This window comes from Rhinopithecus roxellana, chromosome 6, assembly GCF_007565055.1.
Source record: "Rhinopithecus roxellana isolate Shanxi Qingling chromosome 6, ASM756505v1, whole genome shotgun sequence".
In the NCBI taxonomy this organism is placed as follows: domain Eukaryota; kingdom Metazoa; phylum Chordata; class Mammalia; order Primates; family Cercopithecidae; genus Rhinopithecus; species Rhinopithecus roxellana.
The window spans coordinates 7,000,452-7,018,731 of NC_044554.1; the positions used below are offsets into that span (position 1 = coordinate 7,000,452).

The 18,280-nt window shown below is 39.0% G+C and overlaps 1 protein-coding gene and 1 long non-coding RNA gene across 2 annotated transcripts in view; one reads left to right on the forward strand and one right to left on the reverse strand.

Annotated features, from left to right (window-relative positions):
* The window catches only part of DOCK4 (dedicator of cytokinesis 4), a 477,650-nt gene that overhangs the window by 376,966 nt on the left and 82,404 nt on the right, over positions 1-18,280 (forward strand). Inside the window, 3 exon segments of the mRNA XM_010382455.2 lie at positions 10,163-10,238; positions 13,044-13,144; positions 13,565-13,623. Coding sequence (XP_010380757.1) covers positions 10,163-10,238; positions 13,044-13,144; positions 13,565-13,623 — 236 coding nt within the window.
* On the reverse strand, positions 45-13,940 carry LOC104677432. The gene is made up of 2 exons (XR_750046.2): positions 13,832-13,940; positions 45-2,455 (listed from the first exon to the last, which is right to left on the reverse strand). It is a non-coding gene; the product is annotated as an uncharacterized LOC104677432 (long non-coding RNA).

Below are 18,280 nucleotides of genomic sequence, written 5' to 3' on the forward strand. Positions count from 1 at the left end.
TTACTCCACACTGGGAATAAGACATGACCCTTGAGGTGGACACATGGAGATTGAAGTTCTTTTATTCATCCAAGTGGTATGGCCAATAGACAGCTGAAAATATTGCCCAGAGGAAACTTCAGAACAAAACATAGGCATTTGGGAGGTTATTGACATAAAGTTGATATCGGAATCTCTAGAAGATGATAAATTCAGTTTATATTAAGCATATCCAGCATGATCTGAGAGCAATGCTAGAAGAGAGAGGAGCCAGGAAAGGGTATTAGGGCAGTCGGAATGGCAGGAACTGATCCTGGAGAGTACGGTGTCATGGATTTATCTGCTCTCTCCACTTCCTGTCTCCATAGTCTCAGGATACAGAATGGAAAAGTGCTCTAGGAAACTGGCCTGGTCTTCACTTCCAAGCTTGTTATTTACCCTATTTCATTAGCATTCTCATTCTCACTCTTCAAGCCCACATTTGCCTGCTTCCCCTTCTTCCTCTTATCCGAACGCCAACACCCTCATGCTCAGGATGAAGGTTGGATTCTCTAAGCTTCTATCCATAGGCCACGGTCGCCCTGTGTTTTCTCCAGATGGCAAGCTTTGGTGGTGGTGAGAGCTGCAGGCATATAGGATTCGATTTTGATTATATATGCTCAATATGGCTTCTGCTGCAATATACATTTTTAGACTTGGAGGTGTTAGAATGATGTGTTAAAAACTTTGTGAAGTAACAAATAGTATAACATAGCATATTATATTTTACATAAGTACAGAAGCAGCTTTTCCATTTTGAAGACTAATTGAGACTGTTGAAATAACTCTCTTTAGAATTTAACATATTTAATTTGATATCTGTGAGTAGAATCAACTATCTATTCATTTGGATGTCCCCATGCTACAGATTTAGGTGGGAGTTTTTGCTCATGCATCTGGCCTTATAACCAAAGAGCAAGCATTCTGGGTACCTGGAAAGGGCTGTGAGGTAATCCAAGGAGCCAGATGGGAAGAGGTCCAGGCTATGGACATCATCATCATGCAGCATCAACATTTGGTCATTTTGCCTGACTCATGTGCAGAGGAATATTTTGGATTGAATTAAAATTTCAGTGGTAGAAATTCAGACTGAAAGTAACATTGACATTTTATTCCTTACATATACAATTTCTGCTTAAGCTTGCCTAAAATTGTGACAACCGTGTGGCTTTTTGATATTAAATACTGCCTCTCTCTGCCCCATCTTCACTCCAATTTTGAAGACCTTATGGTCACACAAGTGGATAGCAGTCTGAGAAGTATAGATTCTGCTTTTGAGTAAACACACAGTGTTCAGAATTTTCATTTACAGTGTTAACCAAATAGGAAGATGATTTTGTTAGAGATGAGCTCTGTATAATACATTTAAACAGGAGATTATTCCCATAGCAAACCCAAGAAATGTGCCGTCACTCTTTGCTAAATGTAGTGACTTCATTCCATTGCCACCCGTGTGAGTGCTGGTAGGAGTATGGTGCTGCCTCTCCACTGGCAATGGCTGGTGGCTGCGAGTCCAGCCTCATTCATGGAGAGAATTCTAGACACTCCAGTGTCTAGAGAGACCACTGCCAAGTTGGAGCAGCCAGTCTGCTGCATGTTCTTGCTCTTGCCTCTTCTTTCCTGTCCTCTCCTTTTTTAATAGTCTAACCATTCTCCTCCATTCAAGTCATGAAAGCAGATGAGGTTTGCTTTGCTTCATAAATGCAGCATAGTCCAGAAATTAGCCCTCTACTATTTATGCTTTGTGAAAAATATTAACCCATATAGTATTGGTAGAAAACTAGATTTCTGAAAGATGGTAAGGACATCTTAAATATGTTAAAGAGCTTACACTAGGAAGAAAAGGTTTCCGCTTGGCTAAACCATGTTGAAGCACGTTGCAAGAGCTACATCTACGTCTCTGAAGTTGACCACCTTTTCTTCCATAGTTTCAATTTTCTTAGACAAACATTTGTTCAGGGCCTCTCAACGTGGCATTTTAACTCAAACTCCCACTTCTATTAACCCAGTCGTGTGCTTAATGCATGTCAAATTGATAGCAGATGGCTGAGAAGTCACCATTGCCCTACCCTTGAACTCAATTGACTTGCTCATCCCTCAAAATGAATGTTCTTTTTTGTGTTGGTCTTTTCTTCTTGTGTTTTCAAGTAAATTAAATGCCTTTAACTTTCATCTATAAGCTGTGTTGTTCCAAATCTTGTAGCTTGCCTGCTTCGTGTGAAGCTCTGCCAGAGTTTGTGACCAGACACCTGGTGATTTGTATGGTTCTTTATTTTTTTCTACCTGCATGCCTAATATTGTATAACATAGCAAGTGTGCCCACTCACAATTCTGCAAGGGCAAGAAGCATTTCTTCTCTTTCTTGTTTGCTGCAGAGCTATCTCATGACCCCCTGTAAGTTCTTGGTAGATGTTTCTGATGAGAACAACTGCTCAACCTAATAAAGAAGAAACATAAGGAAGATGAAAATTAAGTACCAAAAATACAGGACACTTTGAAACAAGCTTCTCTCCACCCCCTTCCCATACACATTGTGAAATAAAGTACAAAAATAAAGTCACAGCTTTATACATATTTTCAAGAAGAAAAATCTTGTAACATACTTGCTTACTGAGGAAAGGAAAAACTCTCTCGCTCTTCAGTTGAAATTTCAGGTCTTTATTTTGGTTATCTTGTGTGCGTATTGGCCTCAAACATATCATACATTAACCAACTTGGGTTTCAAATGAGATCTACATAGCCAAAAAGGGATTTGTTAAATCAAAGTTTCTTAGAGAGATTGTCCATTCATTTACTGACCCATTTATTCAGCCAGTATTCTCCAGTGCCTAATGTTTAAAATAAGTACTATAAAGACAAAGAGCACAGGTCTATGAGGGTGTTATGAAATGAACATTGTTCTGGACTAGTACAGGAGGGGTCTTTCATGAAGGAGTGAAGCTTGAACTGAAAGCTAAGCAGGGGGTAACAAACCGCAAGGGAAGAATGATTCTGTCAGTAGGAATATCATCTACAAAGGCCCTGTGGTCAGAGTAAATGTGGCACACTCAAGGAACTGAAAGACTGTTAGTGTGGCTGAAATGTGGGGAGGGAAGGAACCAGTAAAGATGAGGTTGGTGGAGGAAGACAGAGCCCAGATATTGGTATGCAGAGAGACCAAAGAGAAACCAGGGAGAACCAGTTAGGAGCTTACTGCAGCCATCCAGGTAAGAGATGTTGATGATGGCTTGGACAGGCGGATAGCAATGAAGGTAGTAAGAAGATTGGTTTGGGAAATAAGGATGATAAGACTTGCAAGTGACTGGGTGTGGGTGGGAGAAAAGAAAAGTAATGGAAGATGTTCCTTAGATGCTTGGCCTAAGCAAAAGGATGAATTGTGACGCCATTCACCTAGGTGGGAAAAATGGAGAGAGGAGTAGCATTGAGGATGAGAGAATTGAAGAATTCCATGTTGAACATAAGTTTGAGGTATATTAGATTTCCAAGTGGAAATGTAGAAGGGAAAGCTACACATGCTTGCATGGAGCTCAGGGATGACGTTGGGGCTGGACATGTATGTTTGGGCTCCTCAGCATATGGTCAGGATTTGAAGCCTTGGAACTGAACAAGAGCACTGAGGAAGAAAGTACAGAATGAAAAGAGAGAGACAGTACTGAGTCCTGGGGCATGCCAACATTTTAAAAGTCGGGAAGTGGAGAGGTATCCAGTGAAGAAGACTGAAAAAGAACAGCCTGTGATGTAAGATGAGAACCAGTGAAGTATAGTGTCCTGTGAAGAAAGCATTTCAAGAAGGAAGCAGTATCTAGAGCTGCTGGGAGGTTGGTGGTGATGTGGACAGACAACTTGTCCCGAGATTTGGAAGTGCGGTGGATAGTGGTGACCATGACAAGTGTTGTTTCAGTGGAGTGGTAAAAAGGAAAACCTGATTAGAGTGAATTCAAGAGTGAATAGGAATTGAGAAACTAAAACAGCAATTACAGGAAGAGTTTTGCTATCAACGGGAGCAGAGAAACAGGGCTGTATCTGGAAGGAGATACTAGGACTGGGATTCTTTTTAGAATATGGGATATTACAGCATGTTGATTTACTAATAGGAATGGCCCTGTTAGTAAAAGACAGAAATATTGGTGCCAAAGAAAACAGGGATAATTAAAAGAGCAATGTCCTTGGGCAAGCAGGGATGGGATTGCATGTAAGGTTGCTACGTATGCCTGCCCAAGAACTATCTGCTACCTGTCCATGACAAGCTTGCACATAAAAATAAATCATCAGTGTAAGCATGCAGTATAATTAAACTGACATTGTTTTTTGTGGTAAGACTTTCTCAAGGAAGGAAGCTTCCCACACTTAGAGCATCATTGATCTAGTGCACATAAAGAAAGCTAGGAGCATTGACAGTTTATCCATAGTAACAGGAAGGAAGGTGGAATATGCACTACTGACCCTGAAAAGTGGTAGAGTAGCTAATCTGCTGAGCATCCACTGACACAGCTACTATTGTTTTGTTTTTGGCTTGTTTAATTAAATGTAGTTATCCTTAAAGGCTTTTACTGTTCAGGGAGAGAATAGATATTTATTTTTTATCAAAACTATATATTACTATGCTGAATGTGCCAAACTTGAATAGTTGTAGCAAATAATGACAAAAAAATTGCTTGCACAATCCATCTCCTCCAGGTGAGTTGTGAGGAGTTGGTAGAGAGAATGAATGCATGAAGGAAAGGCTTTCTTAGGGTTTAAGCCTAAAAGGTCAAAACAGAGGCTGTTGGCCATATGAGTGGTTTTCTACCAGTACTGCCCAGTGAAGTGCTGGTAAAAAGAGTTTTCAGAGTCGCTCCATGTAAATCCTTTTCCATTCTTTTTGCTTCATCCACACTGCATGCCCCATTGACTGAAAACAAAATCACTCCTTTCTCTGCTTCCCTGCTTTAGCTGATTCTGTGCCCTCCACTTAGATCAGCTTTGCCCCTAATTTCAGTCTGTTCAAAATAGCTTAAAAATAAAATAAAAGTTGTATAAACTTCACATTTTAGAGTCATCTAATATGGCAAACAAGTATAACAAAGCATAGACTCAAATGTAATCATAAGGCCACAGTCATTTAACACACACTTACTAGTCTCCACCCCTGTGGATGCCGTGGCAAACAAGGCCAAATTCCCAGATGCCATTGCTCTCTAAGTCCCAGCCCTTCCTTGTCTTCTCTTCCATGTGTAACACCAGTCCTCAAAATAAGAAGGATGACCACATGCATCAGAATCACCTACTTGGGCCGGGTTGCAAACCTCCCAAGCCATAGGTAGTGGTAAGACCCTGAAGTCTTAAGCATCCTTTGGGGTGATTCTCATGCATGCTGAAGTTTGAGAACCACTAGTTTGGATGCATTCCCACATTGGTTATCCAGGAATTTCATCTCCCCTAAATGTCTTTGTGTTGATTTTTCGCTGCCCCAATTAATCCACCAATTCCTACAATTCCCTGGTTGTAGGGAAATTGTTGGACTCCAGGTTCAGATGTCCTTAGTTTTTCATTATATACACATCAATATTGTCCAGACCCAGTTTATCCACAAAGGTATTTCTCTCAGTCCATGTATGATTTTTGGGCTTGTGTTTGAGCAGATTATCAAATTGGAGTAACTAAAAAAAAATTATGGGAGATAAGCTTTCCTGGGTGAGAGTGAGAGGGAGAAATAGGGTTGCTTGAAGTTATTTCTTAAGCCCAAAATGAGATGGCAACTGTAAAACCATAAAGCAATAACTTTAATTTCCTGTACACCAGTTTCTCTTTTAGACGTAAGTTTTATCATGCTGTGCCTGTAGATTATGATTGTCAGAAATGATCCTAGTGCATGCCTTGCTGTGGCAGTAATCAGTAATTTGGGCCACGCACAGTGGGGCCAAGGAGGGCAGATCACTTGAGGTCAGGAGTTCGAGACCAACCTGACTAACATGGCAAAACCCCATCTCAACTAAAAATACAAAAATTAGCCTGGTGCAGTGGTGGGCACCTGTAATCCCAGCTACTTGGGATGCTGAGACAAGAGAATCGCTTGAATGTGGGAGGCAGAGGTTGCAGTGAGCAGAGATCATACCACTGCATTCCAGCCTGGGTGAGGGAGAGACTCAGTCAGAAAGAAAGAGAAGAGAGAGAGAAAGAGAGAAAGGAGGGGAGGGGAGGGGAGGGGAAGGGGGAGGGGAAGCAAGGAAGGTAAATAAAGAATAAACCAGTAATTTGGCCATTTGTGGTAGCAGATTAAAAATCTTTTTTGACTATTGAGTTGGAACACTGAGATTTGCAATATCCCCATGTTCAAACACTGAGTAATGAGTGAAAGAATGAAACCAGAGAAGCCACATGGTTTTGGATAAATTGAAACAGGTAAAGAACGGTCCCTAAACACCACAGGTATCCACTAAAATGAAAGAGCAATAATGTATAAATGCCTCTGGCTGACTTAGGGACCTGTGTGTTAGGAAATGGTCTCAGTGATGAGTTACCATAGAAAGCTCTGGGAACTGCCTTGGTGGCTTGGGCTGAATGTTATAGGTAGGAAAGAAAAGCCTTTGAACAGTCATTTTAAGATCTTTCTAGCCCTGAGCAGTCATATTTTTGGAGGCCCTACTCCTCATCCTATCAAACACTAAGTAGACCCACATGCCACATTGGCTACAATTTTGCTGAAGAAAAAATTATAAGTATTTTTTATATTTGCTTCTTAATTATTGGCTTATCAAGTAAAATAATTTAATTTTGATTGGCTGTGATTTCTCAGCATTTATGTATACTATATTTAGGAATTGTAAAATTATAAAATCTATAATTTAAAAAAATTGCATAAATATTGGACAATTAATGAAAGTTATCGTGTCCCTTTCTGTGGACATGTAATTATTCATTATTTTTACTTTTTATTTTGCAGTTTCAATTTGGTGCATAACATTCTTTCAGGTCTCAATGTTTTCGAAAGTCCCTAAAAGGCTTACAGGCCCTATGCCCTGTGCCTCTTTCTGCCTAATGGTAAGGCAGACCTGATAAGAGGGTGAGGTGTTCAATCTAGAAATAAGAACTGCAGGCCCCATATGAATCGTGCTAACATTCCAGAAGTCAGGAGAATGCTGAAGCAGAATTTGTGGGAATATTTCTGACTCGGGCCACTCCAGAGCCTTGCTCTTCATTGAGTGGTTGCAAACCAACAGCATTAGCATCCGCTGGAGCTTGTTAGAAATACAAAATCTCCAGTCCCACTCCAGGGTTGCTGGATCATCTGTACTTTAACTAGATCACCAGGTACCTGTTAAAGTTTGAGAAGCACTGCTCTAAGGTAGAGCAGTGGTTCTCAGCTCTGGGTGCACCATAAGAATCACTTGGGAGTTTTGACAATCTTGATGTTCTGATTGCAGCCCAGACCAATCAGAAGTCTCTGACGATGTGACCCAGACATCGTATTTTAAAAGCTCCCAGGTGATTCTAGGGCCCAGGGCAGGTTGGAGCCACTGTTCATTGTAAGGCCACGAGGTTCCATGTTGTTTACCAGCAAGTGTACTTCAAAAAGCCACAAATATTTTTTGTGTGTTTGGGATCCACCATGTAAATAACAATTTGGTAATCTTTGCCATGGAATAAGCTCTCTCCCTTGGAAGATTGAGTTTGTTAGCTCCTTTCTGTGACATTTGGCCTGACAGTCCAAATTCCAGATATGTCACGTTTCACTAACACCAGAGGTATTGTGTCTGAACATCAGTCTAAGCTGAAACTGTGGGCCACAAGGTGATTTTTAATGTAAACCTCAGGTGTAGTGGGACTGTGTATATTTCTCCGTTGAACATCAAAGCAGAAAGTTTGTGCTTATAACCGTATGTTAAGGATACAGATTTTTGTTTGTTTGTTTGTTTGTTTGTTTGAGACGGAGTCTCGCTTTGTCGCCCGGGCTGAGTGCAGTGGCGCGATTTCAGCTCACTGCAAGCTCCACCTCCCGGGTTCACGCCATTCTTCTGCCTCAACCTCAGCTGGGACTATAGGTGCCCGCCATCACGCCCAGCTAATTTTTTGTGTATTTTTGGTAGAGACGAGGTTTCATCGTGTTAGCCAGGATGGTCTCGATCTCGTGACCTCATGATCCGCCCACCTTGGCCTCCCAAAGTGCTGGGATTACTGGCATGATCTACCGTGCCCGGCCCAGATTTTTCTTCTTTACACTTAGAAGTCCAATGATCTTGCTAGATGCTAGGCAAGAACAACTTCCTTGCCTGATAGCCTTTTATTTTCTGATGATTCAGCTTCAGTTTCATATAATAAAACTTGAGTAAAATACTTTGGAACATTAATGATGTCTTCAATTATCATTTATTTTTCCAGTGTCTATGGGAAATTGGCACATTATACCATCATTTGCAGGTCATGTTTATCTTTGATATGACTTTGTCTGATGATACCTGCCATTTAGGGGACTGAAGAAATCATAAGATTTCTCAATCTCATAGGTTTTTCTTATACTTAAATTTAATAGTAAGATTCACTGAAAGGTGCATATGACATATATAAAATGCACACCCATGTAACAATGCCTGTTCATGGTAGAGCAGATTCCCATGAAATTGTGGTTTTGTTTCCTTTTCGTTACCTTGAACTTCCACATTTAACCATCAACTTACCCTTGTTAATGTTTCCCTACCCCACGAGAAAGCTATAATAGTGAGTTTCCCAGCAGATAACAATAATGAATATTTGTCTTTCAAAGTCTATGTTTTTCTAATTAGTAAATATAATCTTTATTAGCAAGATAGCCAAGGTATGAAGTTGATCATGTATTTTGTTTTCTTTTGTTTTTTCATTTTACCTAGGGTGACATAAATACATCCTCCAATTCCAAATCCCATGAAAAGAACTGAGGCTTTATCATATCACACACTCATTGCACATGCATCTTAGAATTTTAAGGTCAAAGAAATTTTAAATATCAACAGTTTATATATTGGTCCTCAGTTTATAGCAGCTCAGGGGGTGGCTTATCTTGCTTTAGTATAATGTTGTATTAAACATTAAGTGAACCAATTAGAAATATATTCAACTTTAAATATTTATCTTCTGGTTATAAAAATCAGCAGATTTTGAACAAATTGCAGAGCTCTAGAACTAATCACCAAATCCTTCTTTTTAAAATCTCCCCAGTAAGCTACCTGTGTCTGTATTGGTCAGGCTTTTCCTGATTTGTCCAGCCCTGGAGATGACCCTTTCTCTGAATGTCTGTAACACTCTGTCGGTTTCGCACAGCTTAGTACTGGGTTATAGACAATTTCACAGTCTATAATTGTTTCTTTAGTGGCAGTCTTGTCGCCCTTAAAGAGGGAATCCGCTTTCCATAGCTCTCCCATGCCCTCTAATACCTTAAGCAGGGGAGAACAGAGAGAAGGCTAATAAATACTCAATGTATTCTATTATTTTTTCCTATCCATTTTGTCTTTGGGCTCCATTTTTTCCTCTGTATTTTAAAAAGCATGACTTTCTTTTATGATAATCAAATATGGAATGTTGCCTTTAATCCTAGCACTTGAGGAGGCCCAGACAGGAGAATAGCTTGAGGTCAGGAGTTCAAGACCAGCCTGGTCAACACAGTGAGACCCTGTCTCACAAAAACTGAAAAACCATTTGGCTGGACACAGCAGCAGGCACCTGTAGACCCAGCTACTTGGGAGGCTGAGGCAGGAGGATCACTTGAGCCCAGGAGTTCGAGGCTACAGTGAGCTGTGATCATGCCACTGCACTCCAGCCTGGGCAACAGAGCAAGACCCTGTCTCAAAAACAGAAAAATATGGAATGTTATGTTTGTAGTAAATCATTTTGTTTTGTTTGGAAATTAACAGAAAACATTACAAAACATCAAGGTAATAATATATTTCTGTCTGAGTCACATGAATTCATAGATCTTTTATGTATCAGTTTACAAAGGACCTGACTTCAGTGATAGATTCCTTCCCCTTTTTTTGACCCATCATCTCTTTTTTGTTTCAAATATGAATTATTTAATATTGCTCCAGATGCTTACTGAAGGTTTTATTTTATCTTAGTAGCTTTTTATTCTTGTATACTAAATGATTTTCACTAATACGAAGTTTTCACCTTGACATTTTTTTTTTATCACTAGTGTTATTATTACAACAGTTCTGTACCTCTCAGATGCACTTCGTAAGAACTTCTTAAATGAAAACTTTGATTATAAGGTAAGCATTCATTTAGATGACTCTCCTGCTTGGGCTAGAAGAATCACATTGTATTATAGGAAATTACCTAACATTCTCTTGGGCCATGTTAGTTTTAACTGTGAGTAATATTAGAATAGTTTTCATTTTATTTGTGAACAAATGAAGGCTGTAATAATGCTTATCGACCTGGGAAATCATAGCACTTAAAAGGAGATAGTTTTTTATTGTTACTATACATTTTAATTCTTGCTCTTTTCTGTATGATCCCTGTTTATGACAAAGGAGACTTAGAACATAGTGTTTTTTTACTTTTTAGAAATGGAGTTTATATGAAGAAAACATATACAAAGTAGATCCTTTAGTTTCTTATCTCTCTGTCTTCCCATTTTTTTAGAATGAATTAATGAAAAGAAAAAATGAAACATTGGTAAGGTTCTTTAAGGCAGAACCCTCTGTGTATCTAGGATATAATGTGATATGCCTGGGTGCCTACAAATTCTTGATATACTATTTTTCAAAGAGCAAATGATAAACAGCAAAGATGAGCAGTGCCTGTCTTGGCTTTCTTCCTGAATGGTGGTTCTTTTTTTTTTTTTTTTTTTTTTTTTTTTTTTTGAGGCGGAGTCTTGCTCTGTCGCCCGGACTGGAGTGCAATGGCCAGATCTCAGCTCACTGCAAGCTCCGCCTCCCGGGTTTACGCCATTCTCCTGCCTCAGCCTCCCGAGTAGCTGGGACTACAGGCGCCCGCCACCTCGCCCGGCTAGTTTTTTTGTATTTTTAGTAGAGACGGGGTTTCACCGTGTTAGCCAGGATGGTCTCGATCTCCTGACCTCGTGATCCGCCCGTCTCGGCCTCCCAAAGTGCTGGGATTACAGGCTTGAGCCACCGCGCCCGGCCTCTGAATGGTGGTTCTTTGTTTGGGGCATCTTTGTTCTTACTCCGTTCTTACATATTTCATATTAAACATTTTTATAAAATTTCCTTTTTGGATAAGAAAATACAAAAAAGCACAAATACAATAAAAAGGGAATTTTAACAGTTACATAATATTTGTCTACATCGTAGCTTATAATATATCAAAATTTCATATTTCCTTCTTATAAATTACTCATTTTATGTACATTCTTAATAAAACTTGGCATATATCCCTAATTATTTCTTTGGTTCTTTTTTTGTTTCTGGTGTTTTTGTTTTTGTTTTTTGAGACAGAATCCTGCTCCGTTGCCCAGGCTGGAATGCAGTGGCACGATATCGGCTCACTGCCACCTCCACCTCCCAGGTTCAGGCGATTCTCTTGCCTCAGCCTCCAGAATAGCTGGGATTACAGGCGCACACCACTATGCCCGGCTAATTTTTTTTTATTATTTTTAGTAGAGATGGGGTTTTGCCATGTTTGCCAGGCTGGCCTTGAACTCCTGACCTCAGGTGATCTGCCTGCCTCAGCCTCCCAAAGTGCTGGGATTACAAGCATGAGCCACCGCACCCGGCCCTTAATTATTTCTTTAGACAAATCTTTATTAGTGGAATTGTTGAGTGAAAGGTTGTACCAATTACCTTTGATTGCCTCTTTTCCTGCAGCTAGACCAACACTAGATGAGATTTTTTTTCTGACACATAAAGAAAAAATCCTGTTTGCTTTAGTTTACATTTCTCACTAGTTATTACTTGTTGACTAGCTACTAGTTACTGATCAAATTTCATATTTTTGTGAATTGTTCTTGACTGTGTGTGTGTGTGTGTGTGTGTGTGTGTGTGTGTGTGTGTGTATGTGTGTGTGTTTTAGAAAGAATCTCTCTCTGTCGCCCAGGCTGGAGTGCAGTGGCACAATCTTGGCTCACTGCAGCCTCAGCCTCCAAGGTTGAAGCAATTCTTTGGCCTCAACCCATCGGGTAGCTGGGACTACAGAAGCATACCACCAGGCCTGGCTACTTTTTGTATTTTTAGTATAGGCGGGGTTTCACCATATTGGCCAGGCTGGTCTCGAGCTCCTGACCTTGTGATTCACCCGCGCTGGCCTCCCAAAGTGCTGGGATTACAGGCGTGAGCCACCGCACCTGGCCTGTTCTTGACTGTTACTCATTATTTTACTTAGGGTTTCATTATATTCTTTTTTATTTGTAAGAGCTCTTTATATATAACAGATACTGATTCTGTGTCATATGTCTCCTGGTTTGTTGTCTTTAATTTTACATGGTGTCAGTGGAGAAGTGTGTTCTTTCCATTATGTCCTTTTTTTTTTTGCTAAGTTTATTTCAGGGAACTTTATTCAGATCTCTTTCTGATTCTGTTTTTTGGTATAAAAAAACTTAAAAGATTTGCCTGGGCAGGGAATTTTTATATAATGTCTGAATTTAAAGCAATTAGCATATCTGAGGAAGTGTATGCATTTTTTACAAGTTCTACGCTAAAAGGAGTTCCAAAAATGAACTCACACAGGAATAAAGAAATCCATCTCATACCTCATCTTCTTGGAGATACTCAGACATATTACAAGAGAAGTCACACATCTACCTTTTAGGATATACCAAAAAGCTCATGAAACCTGGAATACAGCTTTGGCGCAATATACACCTAGATAATAATAGTACTTATTTATTTAGTTACTTCTTTGTTTTAGAAAATTTCAAGCATATGTACAAATAGAATAGTATAATGAACCCCCATGATGTACCCATATCCGGCTTCATCTGTTATCAACTCATGGTCAGTCTTACTTCAACTATACCCTCAACCACTTTTGAAGCAAATCCAAAATACTATGTCACTTCACCTGTCAATATGCTTGTAACACCATAGTATTGAAATATCTTGTTCTTGTTTTAGATCTGGGATTCCTACTTTTACCTCGCAGTCATTTTTATAAACCAGTTGTGTCTGCAGTTGGAGATGTTCACACCTTCCAAGAAGAAAAAGGTGTTAGAAAAGTAAGTATCAATGTATAATCAGGTGAGAAATGTTGCCTCTTAAAGAATATTTAGTTCAAATGATTCATAAATTAGAATGCCCATAACTGGAAATCACACAGTGAAGAACCAGTGACCAGGGGGTCAAGAACAGTCTTTTCTTGACGTTTTAATATTTCAAACATGTTTACACATTGTTTTGACCTGGCTCTTTCAGGATTCAAAATGTCTATAGATGCAAAAAATTATGAAACAGATCTGTTTTACTAAAAGGTTTACATGAGGATTTGACTTAGAGGCATCGTGACATGTATATTAAACATCTTTAATTAAAAACTCCTTGCCTTTTAATTCAGAATGATAGATTGTATCCTAAAGACACACAAATACTTCTTTGTTCTGGAGGTGTTGTATCAGGTTTGGTTTTTTGTTCTATTTCAGGTATGGTGACATGCGGGTAACAATGGGTTGTGAAATTTTCAGCATGTGGCAAAACCTGGGTAAGTGAGGAAAAGAGGAGCCACATCTACTGTAGAGTTCCTCGCTGTACATTGAAGTGTACAAATGAAGAAAGGCAATTTACCAGTGACACCATTTGAAACCGAATGTCTAAATCAATAAACATCTATAGAAAGTAATTGACACTTTGGCATTGAATAAGGTTACAACAAATTCTTTAAAATTGGTCTCTAAGAAAAGTCACCTTACCTTTGTGTGTTTCATTATTAATGAATGATAAACTTTATAATCTAGCATTGCTCCAACATTACACATATTTCCAGCGATGAGGTAACCTTTCAGAATTTGGAACTGTAACAACTCAAAATTTCTAGAACTCTGAATTGAAGCTATGAATCATAATAAATTTAGGTTAAACTTCATGAAACGTTGACTTGAACGTCACTACTCTTAAAAACTTGAAAACATTGTCCTATATTATAAAGAGTATAGCCAAAGGATTTTAAAAGCATCTGCAGTTGCTAAGAAACTATTGGATCCAATTTTGTTAATCTGCCATAGCAGATAGAGTATATTATCCCAGAAAATTGATGGCGCAGATCTGGTCGCATAGAAAACAATAATATTTGGAAAACAAATTGTTTTAAAATTGATTGGCATAAGGTCCCTTTCTAGAGATTTGTAACTTATTTCATTTGGTATGTTAACTATGCAAGTTTTTAGTATTCATTTACTGTTACTGCATCTTAATGCTCCTCTTCTATTTATTAAAGAGATTGACCTATTTGAGTTGAATATGTAATGACCTGAAAGTATCTTTTCTCTTGGGCTCATCCAAGCACAACTTGGAGATGGAAGGATTTATTTTCTGTGAATGAAAACAGAACCATTATTGTTTTACTTCCACTCATGTTACAGACTGATTTTTGAGCTGAATCATTACAGGGTGATTTTTTTTAATAGGGTATGTTTATTCCTCAAATATACATAGCAACTTGAGGGACTTTGGTATATATAATTAAGCCCAGTGTTCAATGCTTGCTGGTGATTTCAGGAAAAAGAAAAAAAAAAAAAAATGAAGCCGGGAGCAATGGCCCATGCCTGTAATCCCAGCACTTTGGGAGGCTGGAGCAGGCAGATCACTTGAGGTCAGGAGTTTGAGACTAGCCTGGCCAACATGGTGAAACACTGTCTTTAATAAAAATACAAAAATTAGCCAGTTGTGGTGGTGGGCATCTGTAATCTCAGCTACTTGGGAGGTTGAGGCAGGAGAATCACTTGAACCTGGGAGGTGAAGGTTGCAGTGAACCAAGACTGCACCACTGCACTCCAGCCTGGGCGACAGAGTGAGACTGACAAAAAAATAAGAGTTATCATCTTGAAAACAACCTTCAACTATGTAAGACCAGCCAGAAGATATCATGGTCTGTCTTTAGTTGCAGCTCAAAAATAGTTTTCTTATTTGAAGACTGCTCTTCTTAGTCTTCAGGTTTTTCAGGTTTCATTCATTCTTTGTGTCCTTGTTTTTTCTAAGGAAGATCAAGGCCCTTGTAGTGTCCGTATTGCATTCAACATTAATTTAGCAAGATTTTTTTTTTTTTTTTTTTTTTTTTTTTTTTTTTTTTTGAGACGGAGTCTCGCTCTGTCGCCCCGGCTGGAGTGCAGTGGCCGGATCTCAGCTCACTGCAAGCTCCACCTCCCGGGTTTACGCCATTCTCTTGCCTCAGCCTCCCGAGTAGCTGGGACTACAGGCGCCCGCCACCTCGCCCGGCTAGTTTTTTTGTATTTTTTAGTAGAGACTGGGTTTCACCGTGTTAGCTAGGTTGGTCTTGATCTTGTAACCTCGTGATCCGCCCGTCTCGGCCTCCCAAAGTGCTGGGATTACAGGCTTGAGCCACCGCACCCGGCCCTAGCAAGATGTTTTTGAAAGAATGCTGCATTGAATCTGTTTGAATGCACTTGTGGTTGTGTAAGCTCTTTTCTGGGCTCAAATCATGAGAGCAGGACAGATTCTGTTGAGTTACAGGAATGTTAAAAAAACATAGCCAGTTCCTGTTCCAGATGCATCTCAGCATTGCCATCGATGGTTATTTCCACATAAACCTGTATCCAAACCATAATAGCTATGCATTTAGTCCCATGACCCTTAGGCTGCTAAGTAAAGCTGTCACATGTAATCTCCCTAAACATGTCACTGTATACTTCATAAACTTTTATCCTCTGTTTTGTCTTTCTTCTAAAATGAAACTATTTCTGCCTCTCTGGTTTTTATGTTAAATTACTTCTCTGTTTTTCTCAGAGATCTAGAGAATATGGAAAATTTCTGGAGCATATCATCCCTATAATGCACTATTTTGTTATAATGTAGCATCAGCATCCTTGGAAGCTTGTAAGAAACGCAAAATCTCTCACTCCACCTTAGACCTACTGAAACACAATCTCTGGAATTGGGGCACGGCAGTCTGTTTTAGCAAGTTCTCCAAGTGATTCTTACGTACTTAGCTAAAAACTGAAAAGCACTGCTTTAGTTTATCCTCTTTCTGTGTTGTTACAGCCCTAAAGACTTAGCTCTAGCACAATCTTAAGACTCTTTTAGAAAAGGCTCCTCCTTTATACTCAACTTACAGATTCCCAGCATGACATGGTTCAAGCGTGGGGTCAGTGTAAATTTTCATTTCATTCCTTGGTTACTGCATTATTTCCCAAGAGTTGTGTCTAGACTTTTCAAAGACTTCCCAAATATTAGGTGAATTTTAAGGTTTGTTGCTGTTGTGCAATAGCTAGAATTGGAAAATATTCGGAAATGTTAAAGCCTCCCTTCCAACATATATTTTTATAAAATGAGGAGAAGAATAAGTATTCAGAGTGATATTTTGATACCCCTTATAGGCCTTAGATCAGCTTGTTACTTAGGAATATCAAAATACATTTGTTATCATTTGGTTTACTTATAAATATGTCATGTTGAGAATTTGAATGCTATAAGAGAATTTATTCAGGTAATTATAAGCTTGCCATGTTTTAATGTAACAGTCCAATAAATTCAATTTGACTAAGTTTATGAAGCACTGGATATATGCAAGTATTTTGGAGGACGTGAGAAAAAATGTTCTACACCTATTAAAATCTTAGTTTTAAAATCTTATATTTTAAAATTTTGTCCAGTTTAGTTGGAACTATGAGAAAGCTTGACAAAGACAACATCATCATGTTTTAGTAAAGCTAGTAAGCTTTTATGATTTCATATATCAAGATCCTCAATATTTTTAATAGATACAAAATGCAGTAACTTTTAGAAAATAAGATGAAGGGAGGAAATGCCAGGGTCACTTAATGTACTTTTATCCACTTGAAACTATCTAGTTGGTCTAATTTAGAAATACACATTTTACTGGATAATACTTTTAAATCAGATTTGGTCATTGATGTTTACCTCTGAAGTGTTGAAATTCTTCCATATGCTGGAAACGTTGTTTTTTTCCATTCCACTGAGGACAGGGAGGGGAAAGACACATGTAATTCAGTGACTTGTCTGCTTTTAAACTTAAAGCTGTAGAATTTTAAAATCTGATCATTATATCCCTTAGCAACCTGTGAGCAATTTTTCAACCCTGTGAGACCTAGAACTGCTTACGTTTACAGTGTTATTTTTAACCATAAATCATCTGACTAACAGACATTTAGTTGTGTGTGCTTGACATATTTTATAATTCTAAAATTATATAACAACTTATCTGTAGTATTAAATGTGCTTTTATAATGATTATTTACATAAAGACAGTTTAACCTTTGTTCTGAATAAGTAAATATTTGGATCCTTTAGTATATTTGTAGTTCACACAACTGGAGGAAGCGAGTTCTAACTTCTCTTCTGCTGTCCCCTCAGTCTTGGAGTTTTTGCAAGCAGAGCCATGAGCATCCATTTTTACGTCTACCAGAATGAATCCGTGGCTCTGTTAGTTTGTGCTTCAGCCCTAGTTCTGTGAGGTCTGGTTGGGAACATAGAAATAAAATCAAAAGGTTTTGTTGTCTAAAGGCAACAAATAGTCCTCCACAGGTCAACAAGGCAGGGCTTCTCTTCTTCACTTGTGAGACAGCAGTGGATCCTGGGGACAGAAAGGCTTTGAGCTCTTGCCTGGAACCTTAAGTCGTGCTGCCTGTCTCCAGTGCATACAGAGCACTGAACACATCATCCTGCTCATATAATTAATGTTTAGTTTTAAAGTATTTTTTAATTGTAGTAAAATACACAAAACATGTACATCTTGGCTTGGTGCAGTGGCTCACACCTGTAATCCCAGCACTTTGGGAGGCTGAGGTGGGTGGATCACGTGAGGTCAGGAGTTCGAGACCAGCCTGGCAAACACGGCAAAACCCCGTCTCTGCTAAAAATATAAAAATATAAAAATTAGGTGAGTATGGTAGTATATGCCTGTAATCCTAGCTACTCGGGAGGCTGAGGCAGGAGAATCGTTTGAATCTGGGAGGCAGAGGTTGCAGTGAGCCAGGATCGCGCCATTGCACTCCAGCATGCGGGACTCAAAATAAATAAAAATAAATGTACATTCTAACTACACAGGGCACAGCTCAGTGATATTAAGTATATTCATACTTCAATGCAACCATCACCACCATCCATCTCTAGAACTCTTTTCATCTTGTAAAACTGAAACTCTATACCCAATAAACAGTAACTTC